We start from the raw sequence: 22,146 nt of genomic DNA, 5'->3' as shown, positions 1-22,146 counted from the left end.
ATTCTGAGAGTGCCCACTGGTAGAATTTGAGTGCTGAATGTAAACATGCTTATTAGTAAATCCAATTACATTGCTTGTAGAAATAGAATGAATAAACTGTTAGAACAGAAACAAGCAATTGAGAAGACATGTATGTCTTAAAGACATTTTAGGTAGTTCTTACGTATGCCTACATAAAAGTGACATAATCCTTACTAATTCAAATATATCTTATAAAATTTTTCTTAAAACTTCATTTTCCTTCATTTGAAAAGCAATGTTTGTATCTAGTTACTATAGATGCAAAAAATAAACAAGGGATAGTACTTGGCCTTCAGAAACCTTATAATCTACTTTATACAAATAAACGCTTATTTATATTTTATCAGTTTTAATTCATTTTAAATTGATCATTCAAATGACTTTGCATATATTTAGATTAACAACTAACTACAACTTCTTTCCCATTAGTTAAAGCTAACCTTGATCTCAAATTCATATAAGCATACTCACAGATTTAGCTGTAATTCTTAAACATTTTAACCGAAGATATTAACTCGCTTTTAAGACAATTATTTACTGAGCATTTTATGGCTTGCTGCATAAAATTTTACATAATAAAAGGTAACCACTTATAAAACACTAGAGCACTTACTATGTGTCAGGTACTGTTCTAACATATTACATATATTAACTCATTTCATTCCTAAAATAATTACTTTAGACTAATTTTACAAACCATGAAATTAAAACAGAGAAAGTTTAAAATCACACAGCTAGCAATAACAGACCAAGGATTTGGAACATTTTGGTTCCAGAGTTCATGTTCTTACTACTACCTAAACTGCTTCTCAGTAACACATCTCACTCATACATACACACTAGTCCTTATAATACAACGATTAATCTGTTGTTAAGTGTCAATGAGTCAGTTCTAACTCATAGTGACCTTATTGAATTTCCAAGGAGCGGCTGGTGGTTTCAAACTGCTAACCTGTCCTAGAGCAACACACGAGGACTCCAACACTTTCAGTACATACTATTACTTACTGTTTTCTCATCTATAATAATAGAGATAAGAGAGTAAGAAACGTGCCCTAAGGACATACTTTTTTTAGTCTTAGTAAAATTTCATTAATAATTTTACAAACAGCAGAAGTGTTACTCATATACTTAGTGGTAATAATGAACTTGAGAAATTTCCAATAATTATGACCACAAATCAGGCCGCGAACCTTAAGGTCAGCGGTTCGAAACTACCAGCCGCTCCGCAGGAGAAAGATGAGGCTTTCTACTCCCATAAGGATTTACACCCTCGGAAACCCTGTACAGGGTCGCTATGGGTCAGAACTGACTCAACAGCACTCAACAACAACAACAACAACATGACCACTAAAGAGGTGAATTTTTGATAAATCATTTTAAAATATAGATACAAGCATGCAGAACCTATATCATTCACTCTCTGAAATTAGCTTTGCAGGGCTCATATTCTATTCACACAAACAGTGAAAAGAGTAAAACTCAGTATCTACTTTATACTGGAATCAATGCATATGAACAGAATGATTAAAATTTTCAGGATCAAAGTAGCAGGTCAGACTTAAGATTTTAAAACATTCCTCAAATATCAACAAATCTGTGTCTCTAACAAACTACACACTGTGCTCAGTTAGTTGTCTTTATTCAGTAATAAGATCAGAAATAATAAAAAATAAAAAAATGGTTGCAGCATTAAGACTTCCATTTTAAAAAAACTCTAAGTTCCATATCAGCTCTGAAACCTGATGAAATCATTTAATCCATTAAATCAAAGCCACTTACTGCTAATGATGATGTGCTAGACAGTCGACTCACTACATGTTTATCACTGCTGGAAGGACTTCTTCCCTCTACAGAGCTGTGAGTTGTCATAAGAGCCCTTCGAAGAGCTCTTTTTGGAGTTTTGGAGAAAGAGAATGCTCTTGTAACCTATACTTAAAAGAAGCAAAATTAATTAGGCCTAGATAAATTTAATATGGCTAATAAGAATGTCTGTGCATAATCAGAACCAAAAATATACACCAAAACAAGCTTATCTACTTATATATACCACACATTAACAACTGAAGAATACACAGATGAATAAAATACAAGGCTTAAAAGGAAAGAAAACACAATAAAACAAAATGTATAAATCTAACAATAGATGGTATAGCTGCAAAATTCCCTGGGAACAGTAAAGTTTGGGTTTACTTTTTTTTTTTTTTAAGTTCCATCACCGACATACTAAAGTTGTACCCTAAAACTCTATTAAGGTAAATAAGGTGGTTATCTTCACCATTAGAAAACTACGAGATACTTCCAGAGTCAGATGTCCTATCTGTTGTCCGAAGCAAATATCAGGCAATATTGAAGATGAATGAACACATTCATTATATTGTTCATCTATTGTTAGATTTAAAATCTAACAATAGATTTCTATTGAAGTATAGAAGTAACTTAAAACAACTTAAACTATAATTTAAAATGGGCCATTTCCAAGAGCCTAACCCTAACTTTGGTATATCTTTATACTGGTGTTTGTGGCAACATTATATTATTATGCACCACCCCCTTCCCGCAAAAAATTTTGAGACATATTAAATAATAATTTCACTGAAACCTCACCCTTTTTGAAGTCTTTCTTATTGCTCTAGATGCTCTACTTAAAGTACTGTCCATATCTTTTGTATTTACTTCAAAGGATTCAGGATCAGCAGTATACATAAGATTCTCCTGTTGAAAAACAAAACATTTCATTGTTCTAAAACTTATAAAACAATTATATCTAAAAATCAACCTTTTGAACACTGATGGGGGAGATTCAAAAAGTTCACAGAAAAATGAAATTAAAAGACAATGGAATTTCCCTACAAACTTTTTAGGCTCCCTTGTACATATGAGAATATTTTTTCTCAAGATTTTTAATGTGCCTCACATAATTTCTACTCTGAAATGTATTAAATGTACTAATTTAAGAATAGTAGAAATTGGGTATTATAGAAATGAGTAACTCAGCACAAAGACCAATGAAACTGACAATAGAACTCAACATGAAGTGGTATGAGCAATCCAAAAACTAACATGCTAAAAATCGAAGTTTTTGCTTAAGTATACAGTCTGCTATAAAGCCAGTAACACAAACTTTTCCCATGAGATAATTAACATAATTCAGTTAAGACTGTAGGCTTTCTTCTACATTTTCCTATCTTCTTCGACTTGTAGTTGGAAGGACTCTAAACCAGAAATTACTAACTTGTGGCCCAACAACTAGTAGGGTAGCAATGGATAGGAATTGGGGAGTATGTAACCCACCTGAAATTATGTGTAAAATCATGGGTATACATATTTCTGAGGGAAGAATTTGCAGCTCCTATATAAAAGGCATCACAGATCCCCTCTACATCAAGAAGCACTGACAAAATGAATCTTAAAGTAGATATCTCCATAATTAAACTATTGTTGCTGTTGTTATGTGTCATGGAGTCCGTTCCAACTCATAGCGACCCAGTACGTGGTTTCCAAGGCTATAAATCTTTACCGGAGCAGAAAGCCTCATGTTTCTCCCACGGAACAGCTGGTAGTTTCGAACTGCTGACCATGAGATTAGCAGCCCAGTTTGTAACCACTACGCTACCAGAGCTCCTTACATGCCTTATATATAAAAGGTTTAATTCACCAAGAAGACATAGCAACCATATTTCACTGATTCTTTCTTCCATTGATTTGATTATGCTTCTGTATTCTTCCACCAAGTTATCTATTTCTGAGACAAATAATTGTAATCTTCTGACCTTCTAGTTAGAGTCTTTGTATGGTTTCTAGTTTCCTCTTAAAATATTACTTGCTGAAATTATGTTTAGGCTTTCAGAAGAAAGTAAATTTGACAAAATGTTTTCAGATATTCCTGCAACCAATTTTCATTTTAAATTTATAAATCTAAGCTATATAATGGCAAGTTGTCTAGCTTCCCTAACTATAAGACTATCTTTCAGCGTGATCATTTTATAGCTAAAAAATTTTTTATACAACCTTATAAAATATTTATTTTCTGAACATTTTCTCATCTACAAAATATGGAAAATACCTGGTGTGACTCACCCACACATCACTGGCATTGTATTGGGCAAATCTGAGACAAAGGATTTCTTTAAAGTGTTAAAAAAAAAAGCAAAGATGTCACTTTGAAGACTAAGGTGTGCCTGACTCAAGCCATGTATTTTCAATTGGCTCATATGCACATGAAAACTGCCAAAAGAACCATAAAATCTTTCTTAGGAGAAGTACAGTCAGAATGCCTCTTAAAAATGAGGATAGCAAGACAGTGTCTCACACACTTTTTTTCCCCCATGTTTTATTGTGAATTATATGGTATTTTACATGAGAGAACTTTAGTTTTACATTCATTCCACCATGTATCGTTTCATGGCCATGGTTCCAATCCCCTCCACGCATCATCAACTGACCAAAGGTTATACCCTATAAACCCGCCCCCTATTCTTCAGCACACAGTCCCTTTCCAGGAGAGACCAGTCCCTGGAGAAGGACATCATGCTTGGTGAAGTGGAGGGTCAGTGAAAAAGAGGAAGACTCTCAACGAGATTGACTGCAACAATGGGAATGGGTCCAAATATAGCAGTGATTATGAGGATGGCACAAGAGCAGGTAGTATTTTGTTTTATTGTACACAGGGTTCCTATGAGTTGAACCAACTCAGCAGTACTAAAAGAAAACCACTACCCAACCCATGATAATCAAAAGGCTAAAACAACATAAAGTACACAGTACTTCAAAATGTAAAGCTTAGTTTCTTTACAAATACAAGGTGCTAAATATTATACTCTACAATAATAAATGCCATCTTTGGCTCTTTACCACTGAACACATACAGACAGCCTCAGTTAACTAACACTCCTCCAATTTTCTTCTTAAAACAGTCCTGCGCTTCATATTATCTCATTCCACTTGGTCCATCTGATTAAATGACTTGTTGTTAGGTGCCATCGAGTCAGTACCGACTCACAGAAACCCTATGAACAACAGAACAAAACACTGCCTGATCCTGGGCCAACGTCACAATTGTTGCCACGCTTGAGTCCATTGATGCTGCCACTTGGCCAATCCATCTTGCTAGGGGTCTTCCTCTTTTTCTCTGACCCTCCACCTTACCAAACATGATATCCTTCTCCAGCGACTGGTCCCTCCTGACAATATGTCCAAAGTATGACAGATGAAGTTTGGTCATCTTGGCCTCCAGGGAGCACTCTGGCTGCACGTCTTCCAAGACAGATGTTTGTTCTTTAGGCAGCCCGTGGTACTTTAAATAGTCTCCTCCAACACCATAACTCAAAAGCATCAATTCTTCTATGGTCTTCCTTATTCACTGTTCAGCTTTCACATGCATATGCGGTTACTGAAAATACCATGGCTTGGGTCAGGCGCACCTTAGTCCTCAAGCTGACAGGCATCTTTGCTCTTTAACACTTTAAAAAGGTCTTGTGCAGCAGATTTGCCTAATGCAATACGTCATTTGATAAATGACTTAAGAGTTACTTATTCAAATCCCAGTTGTTGTTAAATGTCTTTGAGTTGGTTCCGACTCATAACAACCCTGTATATGGTTTCCAAAGAATGGCTGCTGAGTTTGAACACCAACCTTGTGGTTCAAACTGACCTTGAGGTTCAGTGTATTATCCCACAGCACCATACCAGTAGGTAACAAAATTGAAACTGCCAGTATCATTCAAAAATATTTTTTCTGCTTAAAAACAAAAATCATAACCATTTAAAATTTTTAATAAAATTAGAATCATGCTACTCAATTCCATATGTTTTATAATCAGTTGGTATTATTTTTTTCATGTATAAAAATATCTTATATTATAACTTCATCTTATGGAATCCTGGTGTGGCACTATAGGATAAGCACTGGGCTTCAAGGTCAGAGATTTAAACTTACCAGCCACTCCTGGGAAACCCTATACAGGGTTACTATGTGTCAGAATCGACTCTACAGCACTTAATAACAATAACAACATTTCCTTACTATTAAAATTTTTAAGGCATACATCGGTTATTTCCTAAGAAAAGTAGAAGTAGAAAAACAAAGGGTATACATATTTTTGAAACTCATGTTGGATGATAAAGTTCATTCCAAAAAGTGTGAGCTGCTTCAACCTATATACCTTCACCAGCCACAAGTCTCCTTTAAAAACAAAAAATTCAAACCAAAATAACCTTTGTAATCTGTTCTGGGGTTGGGGAAGAGACATAATGCTTTTTAAATCTACATTGCTTCAGAGGTGATCTTTTTCACATTTTCTGATTCTTAATAATAATTTTGTTTGTGAATTATCTATTTATAAGCTTTGCTCATTCAATTACTGGAATATTGAATATACTTTTTTTCTTACTGAATTACAGAAAAAAGTTTTTAATTAAAGGCTAGATAGTTAAAATTATTAACTATTATTTCCATAATTTTTATTTTACTTCTAATTTTATATATTTCTGATTATTTATTACTAATCCCCACACACACACACTTCTTATATAATGAGCTCTGGGAGTGTAGTGGTTACAAGTCAGGCTACAAACCACAAGGTCAGCAGTTCAAAACTACCAGCTGTTTCGTGGGAGAAAGATGAGGCTTTCTGCTCCCATAACGATTTACAGCCTCGGAAACCCTGTACAGGGTTGCTATGAGTCAGAACCCACTCGACGGAATATAACAACAACAACTTCTTATATTGTTCCTATGCCTACAAAGAACTTTTTTACTCAAAACTCAACATGGGATTTTAAAATGGTTTCACTTTTTCACAGGAAACTCTTGAACTCATGGAATTACTTGGATACAAAGTTAGGATCTAATTAATAATAATAAAAAAAAGTAGCTAACCAATTGTCTTAGCACCATGCATTAAAAATCTTATTAAATATCTCATAAAGTATTATTTTCTAAAACATGCCTGCTTTTTCTCTAAATTAGAAATCACTTTTAGAACCATTCCATATATGATCTCACAAGGACTGATAGTTAAGGTTTTTTTGTCAATCTGGCTTGGCAAGCATTCTCAGTGATTCAGCAGTTAAGATGTAGTATCTATCCACTTCCATGATGAGATTTTATATGAAGCAGTCACCCACGATGTGATGTTATCAGCCCTCCCATGTGTTATAATTCTCATTAATGAGGCCAGATGCAAGCTACAGGATTCAGTTGTACTTGAGTCCATTTCTTTTGAGACAAAATGAGAGAAGTGAGCAGCGAACAGAGGGATAGATGTACTGCCAATATTAAGACAGAAGAGCCAGGAATGGTGTACATCCTCTGGACTTGGGGTCCCTGCACTGTGAAGCTCCTATATACAGGAGAAAGCTGCTACCAAGATGTGTGAAGATCTCCAAGGAATGCTGGGGTCTACAGATGCTGAAAGGAGGCGAGGATTTTTCCCCAAAGCCAATAAAGAGGAAGTCTCCCCCTTGAGCTGGCACTCTGAATTTGGACTTCGAGCCTCCTAAACTGTGAGAATGAATTTCTGGTTGTTTAAGACAGCCCACTTGTGGTATTTATGTTACAGCAGCATTTGGATAACTAAGACAGGGACTCCAATAAGCTTAATTAAAGACAAACTGACATCTTTGTGCCAGTCAGCATTCTCAATGAAGAATACCACAGATGTCTTCAGAAAGTACTGTCATTTTCTTAAAATAGGTTTCACAGGTTTCTTATAAAACTGTACCTAGATATTTCACACCAAGTTCAATTTAACAGGGGGTCTTCACTTCATACATTTTCTAACTGGTTATTGCTAGCATAGAAAAAGACTATCAATATCTATGTATTTATGTTTAATTGTTATACACTACTTTAAATCCTGTTGTTGTTAAGTCTGTTAAGCTGGTTCTGACATACAGTGTCCCTATATAGGATTTCCAAAGAGTGGCTGGTGGGTTTGACCCATCAATCTTTCAGTTAGCAGATTATTGCTTATTCTTATTGACAGCGCCACACCAGGCCCCTAATTCCAAATGGTTTTCAATTGTTTCATCTCAATTATGTAGACAGCTACAAAATATCTCTGCCAATCAAAGAGAAACAAAGCATTCAGGACTATGATCTGAGCTCTGCCAATCCCTCAGTCTCCTTGCCTGCCTGTCCACACACATCTGTAAGGCTCAGGTATTATGAAGCCTTCCCGTATCATAGTTAAGGGATCTGATGTCATACATTTATATATATATGGCTACCATAAATTAATAAGCACAGCTGTGATTTCATTTCATAAACATGTCTACATTCATTCAACATTTATTGAAATCTACTCAATATGAATATTTAAAATTCAAAAGATACAGCATGAAATTCAGAAAAACTATGTTTTAATAAGCTTTAAAAAATATTTTTTTCCTTCATTATGTTTTGTTTTTAACCTACAAAGTATTTGTAACTGCGCACTCTGAAGGAGTCAACTTACGAAGATTCACCTGTATATAAAAAACAAGTTAGACACAGTAAACAATTCATTTTTTATGACATTATAAAAAGCTCTGGTAGCATATAGTGGTTACGAATCAGGCTGCGAACCTTAACGTCAGCAGTTCGAAACTACCAGCTGCCCCGCAGGAGAGAAAAGGCTTTCTGCTCCCATAAAGATATACAGCCTCAGAAACCTTGTACAGGGTCGCTATGAGTCGGAACCGACTCCACGGCACATAACAACAACATAAAGAGAAAAATTACCTGCAAATAAATCCAACAAGAAATGCACAATTCTGAAGAAAACTTCATGCCGATGTTTATATTTCTGGGCAAGGATTTGAGATTTAAGCGAAGGGGTTTCAAAAAGCTTGTGGAAAAATTGAATTGAAAGATAATGGTATTTCCCCACAAACCTTTTGAAACTAACTCGTATATTTAGAAACATTTTATCTTCAGCATTGTCAAATGTTCTAAACAATAAGACAATGACTCAGGGCTTATTTTTTAGTTTACTATGAGTAGAATTTTAAATGCAAAAAAGGATTCAACTGAAATCACTGAGTATCTGAATTTTCCAACAGTGTATAAGAATTTTGTGGGCTTATGGCAGTAAAAACCAGGACATAGTTAAACGTTTGCTGCCATCTTGTGGCTAATAATTTAATATAAAACAAAATGAACTTTTTTCATTTTTTGTTTAATATTTCAGTTCTAGGATTAGCATATTATGGCTAAAAATAGACTGTGTTATAAAGAAAACATTCTATGACCTGTTACCTTTCAGATTAAAGTTAGAAATTTGAAAAGGGCCTCATATACCATCTGGGACTCTATAGGATAGGTACTGGACTAAGAATGACAAGGTTGGCAGTTCAAGCCCACCAGTTGCTCCCCAGGTGAAAAATGAGGCTTTCTGCACCCGCAGAGATTTACAGCCTCAGAAACTATATAAGGTCGCTATCAGTCAGAACTGATACAAAGGCACTTAACAACACTATACTACAAAGAAAGCTATTTTATAAATGACTACATTGTTGACATTAAGTGCCATGGAGTCGATTCTGACTCAAAATGACACAGTATAGGGTTTCCAAGGAGCCACTGGTGGATTTGAACTGCTGACCTTGTAGTTCCAGTCCACTGCTTATCCTAGACTACTACCCACCCAACGACCCCAAATGACTACCTAGAAATGTAAAACAATAATTCTTCCTTTTAATAGGCAGTTTTGTAAACTTTTTAACAAACGTTCTATTATAATGTCTATCCACTGTTCTATTGTATACACTTGTTGTTGTTAAAGTACCGTAGAGTCGGTTCCGACTCACAGTGACCCTGCACAGGGTTTCCGAGGCTGCAAATCTTTACGGGAACAGAACGCCTCATCTTTCTTCCACGGAACCGCTGGAAGTTTTGAACTGCCGACCTTGAGGTTAGCAGCCCGAATCACAACCACTACGCTACCAGAGCTCCTTATTGTATACACTAGCATTATATTTTTTGTAGAAATCTTTTGTGCAACTGACAATGCTTTATTATAACATATTTTTGGCTCATAGGAATTTTTAATGAACAAAAGTTTGTATTTTGTTGTAAGCATTTAACAGAGCTTTAAATCTAGTACTACTGACTTTAAAAATCATACTTATATCTCACTGTCTTTCAAGGTTAGACTTATGACTATGATACGACGTTTTGTCATAAGGAATGTGTACAAGACAACCTTAGCTACAACTATTATACTAAAATAAGGTCACTTGTGTGGTGCTATAGAATAAACACTAGACTACTGGACTACTAACCACAACATTGGCAGTTAAAAACCACCAGCTGCCCCTATACAGGGTTATCTATAAGCCAGAGCCAACACAACAATGCTTAATAACATTACGTCAATATATTCGCTTCAATCTATGTCATGTGTACATCTATCCGTTTGTGTCATGTCTCTTTTTTATAAGTTGTTATTGAGTCCGTTCCAACTCATAGTGACCCTGTATAGGGTTTCCAAGGAGCACATGGTAGGTTTGAACTGCCGAATTTGTGGTTTGCAGTCTACTGCTGATCCTACAGCACCAGATCAGGAGTCCAAATAATATCAAATTATCCTTTAAAAGAACTATATATTATCTAAGATGTACTACAAGCTACTTGATTTCCAGCTAATCATTCAACATCAGTATTTCCATTTCTCACCTATGTTCACTGTAACTTCTATGGTGTAAAGATAATTATATACTCTTGATGGTATCTGATCTATGAGTTGGAGTGCAAACAAATGTATTGGCCAAATTTCAACTTGTTTTGATAAGAAAAGCAATCCATATATTGCTTTCAACATGATAAAAGAACAGAACACAATAGAATACTCTATTTTACAGTCATGCTGAAAAACACCAGTGACAATAACAAGGTATGTTATAAGTCCTAAAGACTTATTAAATTGGAGCCACAGGAGCAGCCAGGGTATGAGAGCTTATCTATTAAGTCAAGAACTTAAAAAAATGTATTAGATACGTTTCCCTACATAGACATACAACTAAAATTCTCCTACATTCATAAGTAACAAGTCAATAGAAATGTAGAGATTTAGTCTGCATGCACAGCTATGTTTATCCTTTCATTAAAATACTGATTTAATAACTTACAGCATCTGCTTTACAAATGGTGTTGGCTACATGTCGACATAACAACTTTAGCCAGCTTTCCTTGGGAAGTTCCTCTGATGTCATCTGGAAACTCAGCAGCACATTTGCCTGCTCTGTTGGTGGCCTCACAAGCAAGGCAAAAGCATTATGGCAATCTAGGGTTCCAAAATAACCAAAAGCATTATTGTTACTCCTTCGAAAATGACAAATCAATAAAAGTTCAATGCCCTACTTATAACAAAATTCCAATGACATCTCTTCTCCACCCCCTCACCTTTTTCAATCACACAAAAAATTCAGCATATTAAGAGGAAGCACTAGAAAGACTTATAACTGGCACCATGTAAAAAATCGACAGTAACTTATTGACACTAAAACAGCAGTACTTTGCATGGTATTTAATACTTTCTATGATGAAGTATAAAGAGAAACATTAAATGATATGTTAAATTTCTTAAAATTCTTAGACTTCTTAAAATTCTACAAGAATCTGACTTTTTAATTATCATTCTAAGAATCATTTAATTACTCAACATACTTAAATTCAAAGAAATACAACATCCAAATATTAAAATTCTAATTGTGAATTATTAAATGTGTGTTTCTACAATGTTAGCTTAGAAGCACTGTATCTAATATATACCTAATATCCAAAATTTAACAATGCATACCCCATAATCCAGTATCAATGAAGCAGATGATATTGCTTTACTGTTGTTGTTAGGCATCGTCAAGCCAGTAGCTACTAATAGTGACCTTAGGCACAACAGAATGAATTACTGCCTGGTTCTATGCCAACCTCACAATCATTGCTATGCTTGAGCCCAATGCTGCTGCCACTGTGCCAATCCATCTTGTTGGGGGTCTTCATCTTTTTCTCTGACCATCCAGTTTTATCACGCAGGATGTCTTTCTCCTGGGACTGGTCCCTCCTGATAGTATGTCCAAAGTATAAAAGATGAAGTCTAGCCATCCTGGCTTCTAAGAAACATTCTGACTGTACTTTTTCCAACACAGATTTGTTTGTTCTTTTGGTAGTCCATGATACTATAAGTATTCTCCTCTAGTACCATAAGTTAAATGCATCAATTTTCTGTAGTTTTCTTTACTCATTGCTCAATTTTCACATGCATATGAGGTTACTGAAAATACCAGAGCTGGGGTCAGGTGCACCTTAGTCTTCAAACTGACACTTTTGCTATTGATCATTTTAAAGAGTTTTGTGCAGCAGATTTGTCTGCAATATGTCGTTTGATTTCTTGACTGTTGCTTCCATGAGTGCTGATGGCTGATCCAAGCAAAATGAAGTTCTTGACAACTTCAATCTTCTCTCAATTTATCTTGATGTTATTTCTTGGTCCAGTGGTGAAGATTTTTTTTTTTCTCTTTATATTGAGGTGCAACCCATACCAAAGACTATAGTCTTCATCAATTAAGTATTTTAAGTCTTCTTCATTTTCAGCTAGCAAGGCTGTATCACCTGCATATCGCTGTAAATGAGTCTTCCTCCAATCCTGTTGCCACATTTTCTTCATAAAATCCAGTTTCTCAGATTATTTGCTCAGCATACACACTGACACACTGACTAAGTATGGTGAAATAATACAACCCTGGTGCACACATTTCCTCATTTTAAACCATCCAAGGTTTCCTTCTGTTCCAACAACCAACTCTTGGTTTATGTACAAGTTCCTCATAAGTACAATGAAATATTCTGGAATACTCATTCTCCTCGATGTTGTCCAGTTTGTCATGATCCACATAATCGAAAGCCTTTTAGTAGTCAATAAAACATCTTTCTGGTATTCTCTACTTTCTGCCAAGATCCATCTGACATCAGCAATGATAGTACTAACAAAGGTGCTGATCAAAATTTTTCTTAATGCACATCTGACCCCATGTCAAGTCTACCACTGTTACTTTGGGTGCACACATTTCACACATGTCTACTCCTAGCTCATATCCTAACTATATCTCTAATAATGCAGCCATTGACAATGGAGAGATATAGTACGTAGAAAAGAGCTAAGACTTTCTTTTGGAATTTAAAGGAATAAAGTAAGTCTTGGTGAAGGAACGGCCTAGGGTACTAATGTGAACTAGAACTATATTTTATTGTTCCTTAAGGAAATAAGATATCATACACACTGAGCTTCATTTGAAAATCAAAATTCAACACTGTTCCTAAAGAGTGCTCTGGGATAGACATACAGAACTGGTCTATCTTTATTAAGATTTGACAGACAATATTTAAAGATGCTATTATTAAGTGCCATCGAGTCGGTTTAGACTCAATAGCAACCCTGTGTAAAGTTTCCAAAGAGCGGTTCGCAAGTCTGAAGCTCTTACCTTGTGTTCCAGTGCTTATGCTACAGTACCACACCAGGACTCCATATTTAAAGAGTTTACAATAAATTATTTTACTGAACCAACAGTTTCTTAGGGAACATACCGTCTGTCTCTCTTATGTCCAGCACTTTCTTAATTTGAGAAAGAGGCATTAGATGAATATGCTTAAGAGAAGTTGGGGGTCGGGTCTGGCCATGAGGACTCCAAAAGTTGCCAATAACCTTGTGTCGTTTCTTTGCTATCTGGACATAGAAAAAAAGAAATCACTAGTAATCTGAGTAAGAACAATTAAAGACTACATTTCAAAAATAAAAATGGCACTAATTACATAATCTGTATTCAGTTCACTTGACTACTAGTCATTATATGGCCATTATGTGATAAGAAATAGTTGCTATTGACAAGATCCTGTTGTATACAAGATATGTCATGTTTATATGAGAAAAGCTCAAAAGTTAGGAAAACTGATGATGGGATGGGATTCAGAAGTCCCGAGAGGTGTAAGAGAGTTAGAAATTAGGTGAAGAACAATAGAAACAAAGGATGAGGTGATCTTAAAAAAAAAAAAAAAAAAGGCTTTGGTTTAAGAGAAGAGAGAGAGAGTGGCTCTGGAAAATCTGCATTAGGCAAAAAAAAAAAAAAAAAAAAGCTGGTTTCACCAGTTTAAGAGCATAATTCACACTTCAGGTGCTGTGCAAAGCAATGAGAGAGGAAGGAATAAGACAGAAATGGTTCCTACTCTGATGACAATATAAGAGACGATATTAACAAAACATTCAATAAATGAAAAATTGAACACACTGAAAACAGAAGCAAAACCAGAGAGAACCTTAGGATTATTCATGATTTTCTTGGGGGTGGTCAGTTTGAATTAATTTTATAAGGTATTTAAAACTGTTTTCATTTCCATGAAAGCATAGTATATTACTTTGCCATTTTAAAAAGAATATCTCTTTTGTAGTCACAGTAATCAAGAAAAAGATATTAAAATAAAAAGTATATTGAGATTAATCAGAACATTGAAAAACAGATTAATTTGTTACCACGAATATACAAAATGTGGAAGAAAAATGTACTACTATGTTAAGGAGTTCCAGTAGCATAGTGGTTACAAGTCTAGCTGCTCCCGTAAAGATTTACAACCTTGGAAACCCTCGGTAGAGTTGCTATGAGTCGAAACTTACTCCACGGTAAATAACCAACCAACTTAATGTTAGTACACAAGATTAATGACAAAAGACCAAAGGCCATGACCCTAACCACTACAAAAAATATATATAAACAAACAAAGTAACAAAAAATCCACTGCCATTAAGTTACACGCGACTAATAGGGACCCTAACAAGACAGAACAGAACTGTCCCCTCAAAGGGTTTCTAAGACTATATAGTTCTGGTGTGGCACTGCAAAATAAACAGTAGACAGCTAACCACCATGGTCAGTAATTCAAACCCATCAGCCTCTCCTGAGAAACCCAATATAGGATCCCTCTCTCTAAGTCGGAACTTTACACAATCTTTAAGGAAGCAGATTGCTATACTTCCTTCTCCAACAAAGTGAATTCAAACTGTAGCTTTTTGGTTAGCAGGTAAGCCTGTATCATATTGACATCAGAGAAAAATATACAACACAGATCTATGCTTGGGCATTAAAAGTTCATTTACAATACCATAGTAAAAACAAGCAATAACGACTTTTCCATTAAATAAATTGTTTGTGTTTTAATATTTAAACATGCTTTTAATAAAATTTGGCTGACAAACCATAGAGAGGCGTATACAGTGAACGATACCAGCAGGGAGGTACACAATCTTAGAACAATTGTCCAGAGATAAAGCTCAGCTAAAGAAATAGCAAAGAATGAAAAATGGGAAACAGAGGAGAAGTAACAAGAGTGCTGTTATATACTGTAAGGACTGCAAATAATGTCATGAAACAAAGTATGTAATGAACAGTTGTATGGAAAACAAATTTACTCTGAAATGTTCACCCAAATCACAAGAAAAAGGTAAATAAATTAAAAAGTTGGCCTGAGTAAAATACTGAAACGATTTTATTAAGGCTCTCTTTTGAAAATTAAAAATAAGGGTAACAACTGTTAATATTTATGAAAACGCTAATAATGACATTTCAAAAAACCAAAATAACACAAAATATAAAAAAGGAAAATATATCCTTTAATCCAAAATTAGTTTAGTTTCAGTAAGAACCTATACATAAACCAAAGATCAGAAGAGTTGTGGGATGATATCAAGAACATCATACAGAAAGAAAGCAGAGGTCATTAAGAAGACAAAAAAGAAGGAAAAGACAAAACTAGATGTCAGAAGAAACCCTGTTCTCCAGTGTAGAGATGCTGAAAAAATGAGGAGGTAAAAGAGTAGAAAAGAAAATTTCAGAGGTTAGCTGGAGTAGACGCGTCAAATATTAAAACAAAATATGCAAAGAACTAGAGTTAGAAAACCAAAAGGAAAGAACACACTTTGGATTTTTCAAGTTGAAAGAATTAATGAAAAAAATTCAAGCTTTGACATAAAATACTGAAAGAGTCCTGGTATGGCGCTGTGGGATGAAATGCTGGACTGCAAGTTTGGTTTGAACCACAAAGTCGGTGGTTCAAACTCATTAGCAGTTCCTTAGACATGGTCCAAAACATGATCGCATTGAGTGGGAACCAGATTGACAGTACTTAACAACAGCAATCAGCAAAATATTGAATGATGCAAAAGGTATCAAAAGGAGATGGAAGGAATACAGAGTCACGAAATGAAATGGTCAATGTTCAATTATTTCAGGAAACAGCATATGCTCAAGACCCAATGATCCTGAAGGAAGAAGTCCAAGGTGCATTGAAACCACTGGTAAAGAACAAGGCATCAGTAATAGATGGAATACAAATTGCAATCTTTCAACAAACTGATGTGGCACAGGAGGCACTCACCTGTCTATGCCAAGAGATTTGAAGGACAGCTACCTAGTCAACTGACTGGAAGAGTTTCATATCTGTGCCCATTCCAAAGACAGGTGGATCCAGTGGAATGCAGGAATCACTGGACAATTATCATTGATATCCCATGTAAGTAAAGTTTACTAAAGGTAATCCAAAAATGGCTGCAACAGTATATTAGCGGAGAACTACCAGAGGTTGAAGCCAGACTCAGAAGAGGACAGGGAATGAGGGATATCACTGCTGATGACAGATGGATCTTGGGTGAAAGCAGAGAATGCCAGAAGGATGTCTAACTGTGCTTTATTGACTACACAAAGGCTTTCGGTTATATGGATCATAACAAACTAAGGATAACATTGTGCTATGGACAACACTGTAGAGAGTGAGTATTCCAGGACACTAAACTGTGCTTATGAAGAACTGTACATAAACCAAGGAGCAGTTTTTAGAACAGAACAAAGAACAGCGAATGGTTCAAAATTAGGAAAGGTGTGCACCAGAGTTGTATTCTTTCACCATGTTTATCCAATCTGTATGCTTAGAATATAATCTGAGAAACTGAATCAGAGGAAGACTCATTAACAACCTGTGATAACGCAGATAATACAACCTTATTTGCTCAAAGCAAAGAAGACTTAATGTACCTACTAATGAAGACCAAAGAATATAGCCTTCATTTTGGGTTGTATCTCAATGTAAAGAAAGCAAATATCCTCACCACTGGATGAGAAAATAACACCAAGATAACTGGAAAAAAGATTGAAGTTGTCAAGGACTTCATTTTGCTCGGGTCGACCATCAACACTCACGAAAGCAGCAGTCAAGAAATCAAATGATGTATTTATTACATTAGGCAAACCTGCTGCACAAAACCTCTTTAAACTATTCAAGAGCAAAGATGTCAGTTTGAGGACTAAGGTGTGCTTTGACCCAAGCCATGGTGTTTTCAATATGTTCTCCTATATATGCAGAAGTTGGGCAATGAATAAGGAAGACAATAGAGGAACTGATACATTTGAGTTGGAGAAGAATATTGAAATTACCATGGACTTCAGACAAACAAAAATCTGTGTTGGAAGCTGGACAGCCAGAATGCTCCTCAGAAGCCAGGATGGCCAGACTTCGCCTCTCATACCTTGGATATATTATTAGGAAAGACCAGGCGCTGGAGAAAGACATCATGGTTGGTAAAGGGAGGGTCAATGAAAAAGAGGAAGAACCCCAACAAGATGGACTGGCACAGTGGGCAGCAGCATTGTGCTCAAGCATAGCAATGACTGGGAGACTGGTGCAGAACCAGGCAGTATTTCGTTCTGTTGTATATAGAGTGGCTAAGAGTTGGTACCTACTCAATGGTACTTCTAGAAGAAATTTTAAAAAGGATAAAAGGAAGAAATATAGACTTTAAGGAGAAATGAAACCCATCAAATTACTCTGACAGAGCCAATAGAATGTTACTCAACAGCAGAAATGTCAAACAAGTCTTCTTGTTAGTGTCTGTTTTAACAGAATGAACAATTTTCTCTCTGACATTTAGGAAAATACACATCTTTATATCCCTTATTAGCCTGTCTTGTTTAAAAATTAACTTGTATAAATGAGAAGTTTAGAATGATAATCATTGAGTGATACAAGCTAAAACCTGCTGATTTAAGGCAGAAGCAGAGGATCATAAGGTATTCATAATATTGTATGATCGTTTTATCTTGTAAATCAACAAAATACTGACTTCATCTTTATTGGAAAAATATACTTAATTTCAACAAGTATCACTCAAATTATTTCATAAATCTTGAATAAAAACACAGAAACAAGAATACCTCCTCCCCTAATTTTTCACCTGCATATTTATTTGCTTGGAAATAAACTAACTTTTCATTGTGACTTGAATTAAATCATGAAAGTTTATCATATTTCTTAACATGAAACCTTCTTCTTAAATCACTCCACTACTAGTATTAAATAAAAAATTTATCTCAATATTAAAAATGTGATGATTTGACATGAAACTTCTACTTCCATCAAAACTCGGTTATAAATTTTTAGGTAAGTAACAAAAAAAAATCAGTAGTGTTATTTTATTCTATTCCACTAACTACAACTTTACCTCCAGGCAGTCATTGAAGAGGAAGAGAGTCACTGGTTCTCCTCTGTCACAAGGGTAATCACCTATGGAAATTGTTTCAACTCTTTGTACTAAGCTTCGGTGAGAAGATAAAAGATTAGCCTGCACAGATTATAAAATTAATAAACAAAGATCACTTGGTATTAAGCAATAAAACAAAAGTTTAAATAAAGAAAATGGTTTCAAAATTCAGTTTATATTTTTGAACTATAGAAACTTCAAAAAAAACGAAAAAAAAAAAAAAATCACCTTTCAAAAAAGAATACTTACTGGGCATCCATCTACTTCATAAAAAACATCAAAAATTTGCTTTCGGGCTTCTGTTTTTCTCTTGTCCTCATTAATATGCCTGAAATATTAAGTTATTTTTAAAGCTTTAACTTTCCAAACAACAGAACGTAAAGTTACATAAAATATTCACCAAGTTACTTAAGACATGTACTTCCTTGTGGAAGCATATATATAATATATAAATACATAATATATAAAGTGTGCGTGTATATATAAATATATAAATAAAGTACCATGGATTCCTGGTCTGGCACTACAGGTAAACATGGGACTCCCAAGCACAAGATAAGCAGTTTAAACTTACCTACCAGTCACTCCTCAAAAAACCCTATACAACATCCCATGAGTCTATACCAACTCGACAGCACCTAACAACAAAGTATTGTAACTGCATTAAAACCAAAAACATAGCCGATCCTTCAGAAAATGTTTTACTACATGCTTTATAACACATTAAACCTGTCAAACTTCAGCTTAACATACAAAATTATGAATTTCTATTGATAAGCACAGTTAAGATTTTATACAAGTCATTCCTAAATCACATGCTAAATGTTTTATTAAAAACAAAAACTGCTGCTTTCAGACAAGACTGGATTTACCTTCCTGCTTAATATAATGTAAAACATAAAGTCAAAATCTAAAGACATTGAATCCTATTCAACAGGAAGCAAACAAGGTGAGCCTTATAAGTGCCCTGGATCCCAGCCCATACAAAGTTTTCCACATGCATATAAAGCACAAGCAGTGCTCAGCTTTTTTTCCCCAAATAAATACAGAGATCGTATCTACAGGGCAGATACTGGAAAAGAAAGTTGCACAGAGAACTCCATAGATTTTCAGAAGTTTCCCATTGAGTGCTGAGCATTACATATGTATGTACAAGGAAATTACTGAAGGTTAAGTAAAGAAACACTCAAAAAGAGCAGTTCATAACAGTGGCCAGCACTCACATGGCATAGAATAGTCTGTTTCCATTTATCAGTGGAAATCCATGATTTCCTGTGAAGGGTCATGCATGTCTCAGTAGTGAAGGAAATAAATAAATGCTGTTCTGATTCTGCCTAACAAAGTTTTAGAAGCAAGACATGAAAAGATCAAACAAGTAACTTAAATGCATCACAAAAAAAGTTCAAAATTACTATAGAAACACAAAAATATCAACCAATCAATAAAGTAAAATTAACAGTGCCTGGAATCCAATAAAACACTACCTAGCATATAACAAGGCAGGAAAATATGGCACATAATGAATGAAAAGAGAAACAATCAATAAATTAAAACTAAAACAGAAATGACACAGATGAAGCAGACACATAGAAGATATTTTTAAAAGAAGCAAATCAAAGTTCAGAGATGAATGCTACAATATCTTAGATGAAATATACACTGGATTATGCATTGTAAAAGATTAATGAAATTGGAGGTAAGCCGTAGACACTAGCCTAACAAAACAGAGAAAAAAGATGTGGGGAAAATCAGTAATCTGAGGGGTAGATTTAAAAAACAAAATAAATGTGCAATTTAATATCACAAAAGGAGACTGGATAGGGGGACAGAAAAGAAATATGTTGAAAATATACAAATTTGAGAAAAGCTATAAAATCAGAAATGAAAGAAGTTCAAGAAACCTCAAGCACAAAACCACAAAGAAAGCTACATGAAGAAATACCATGATCAAAAAAGTAGTGAACAAAGACCTATATGAGAGTAAAGGATAGATGGTAAATAAAGCAACTGAAGGATGAGAAGCAGAAATGGTAAATAAGTGTAATATAAGAAACTCCATAAATATGAAGGGGAGTCAAAAATTATCCACTATCCAGCTATGTTAACATGCCCGTCCACGTTCTCAGCTGATGACAACATTGAGCATGCACATGAAATGATTCTGTGGAATAGACGAATGGCAGTGGATTGATTATACAGCAAATCAGCCATGGCTCTGCCTATGAAATAATTCATGACAGACATGGGTTTCAAAAAAGTTTGTGTGAGATGGGTACCAAAACAACTCACAGAAGAGCATAAACAGAAGTGTTTGGACATCTGCATACAAAATTTGAACCAATACCCAAAGGATGGTAAACGTTTCTTTTAAAAAAATCATTACTGATGACAAGACATGGATTCATCACTTTAAGTCTGAGAGTAAAGGGAAGAGTATGGAATGGAAACATCGTCAATCACAGACCAACAAAAAGTTCAAGTCAACCATAAGCTGGAAAATTGATGCTTACAGTTTTCTGGGTTTCTCAAGGACCAGTACTGAAACACTAACAAGGAAAAAGGCTGAACAATCAACAGTACTCATTACAGTGAGATGCTCACTGAAAAGCCGGAGTGTAAACTACAAATTAAATGCAGAAGACTGCTATCCAACGGCATTGTCATCTTGCATGACAATGCCTATCTACACACATCTGCCCATACTGTTGACACTGCAAAAACTTCCTTTAGAAGTGTCAAAGCATCCTCCCTAAAGTGATAATCTTGCTCCATTGACTTTCATCTGTTTGGCCCCTGAAAGCAATCCTTCGAGGACTAAGATTCACCTCTGATTATGAAGTGGAGACAGCAGTGCATTTGTGTCTCGAAGCTCAGCCTAAAACATTTAATATAGGAACATGAAAAATTGTTGATTGATGGATAAAGTATACTGAAAAGAAAGAAGTTCGTATCAAAGCAGTAACCAAAACATTAGTTGCTATAGTAATACCACAGATAAAAAGGAAATAAGATTTGAATAACAATATCAAACTAGATCTAATAGACATTTATAAAACATTCATACAATAACAGCAGAATATATATTCAACTGTACAAGGGAAGACCACATCCTGAGACATACAATGTATGTTCTCCAACAACAATGGAGTGAAATAAGAAATAACTGAAAGAAAATTTTGAGAAGTCATAGCTATGTGGAAATTAAACACACTTCTAAATAAACAATGGCTCTATAAGAAATAACAAGTTATATTAGAATATACTTTGAGATAAATTTAAAAAAAAAAACACAAAAAACTAAACCATAACAAATCAAAACTTATAGGACGCAGCTGAAGCACTGCTTGGAAGTACATGCGTAAATGTAAAAGCTTACATTAAAAAAAGAAGAAATATCTCCTACCTTAAGATAATGAAAAAAAAAGGAGAACAAACTTAATGCAGGCAAAATGAAGAAACTATTAAAGATGAGAGTAAAAATTAAAGAAAGAAAATGTAAAAAGTAAAAAATTATGGACTGAACAAGGGAAGCAAAAAAGGAAACACTGAGATGAAAAGAGGAACAATC

The 22,146-nt window shown here is 34.9% G+C and overlaps 1 protein-coding gene across 3 annotated transcripts in view; it reads right to left on the bottom strand.

Moving 5' to 3' along the window:
• Window positions 1–22,146, bottom strand: part of ECT2 (epithelial cell transforming sequence 2 oncogene) — a 66,856-nt gene that overhangs the window by 1,605 nt on the left and 43,105 nt on the right. For all 3 annotated transcript variants that reach the window (XM_006861847.1, XM_006861848.1, XM_006861846.1), the window contains 6 exons: window positions 18,828–18,906; window positions 18,540–18,659; window positions 13,586–13,724; window positions 11,134–11,288; window positions 2,629–2,736; window positions 1,804–1,950 (listed from right to left, as the gene is read on the bottom strand). In XM_006861847.1, the coding sequence (XP_006861909.1) occupies window positions 1,804–1,950; window positions 2,629–2,736; window positions 11,134–11,288; window positions 13,586–13,724; window positions 18,540–18,659; window positions 18,828–18,906 (748 nt within the window). The remainder of the gene's footprint in view (window positions 1–1,803; window positions 1,951–2,628; window positions 2,737–11,133; window positions 11,289–13,585; window positions 13,725–18,539; window positions 18,660–18,827; window positions 18,907–22,146) is intronic.

The sequence above is a fragment of the Chrysochloris asiatica genome, unplaced genomic scaffold (assembly GCF_000296735.1).
Source record: "Chrysochloris asiatica unplaced genomic scaffold, ChrAsi1.0 scaffold00043, whole genome shotgun sequence".
Lineage (NCBI taxonomy): Eukaryota > Metazoa > Chordata > Mammalia > Afrosoricida > Chrysochloridae > Chrysochloris > Chrysochloris asiatica.
Note: the sequence above shows the minus strand (reverse complement) of the source record. Positions and strands in the feature narration are given on the sequence as shown.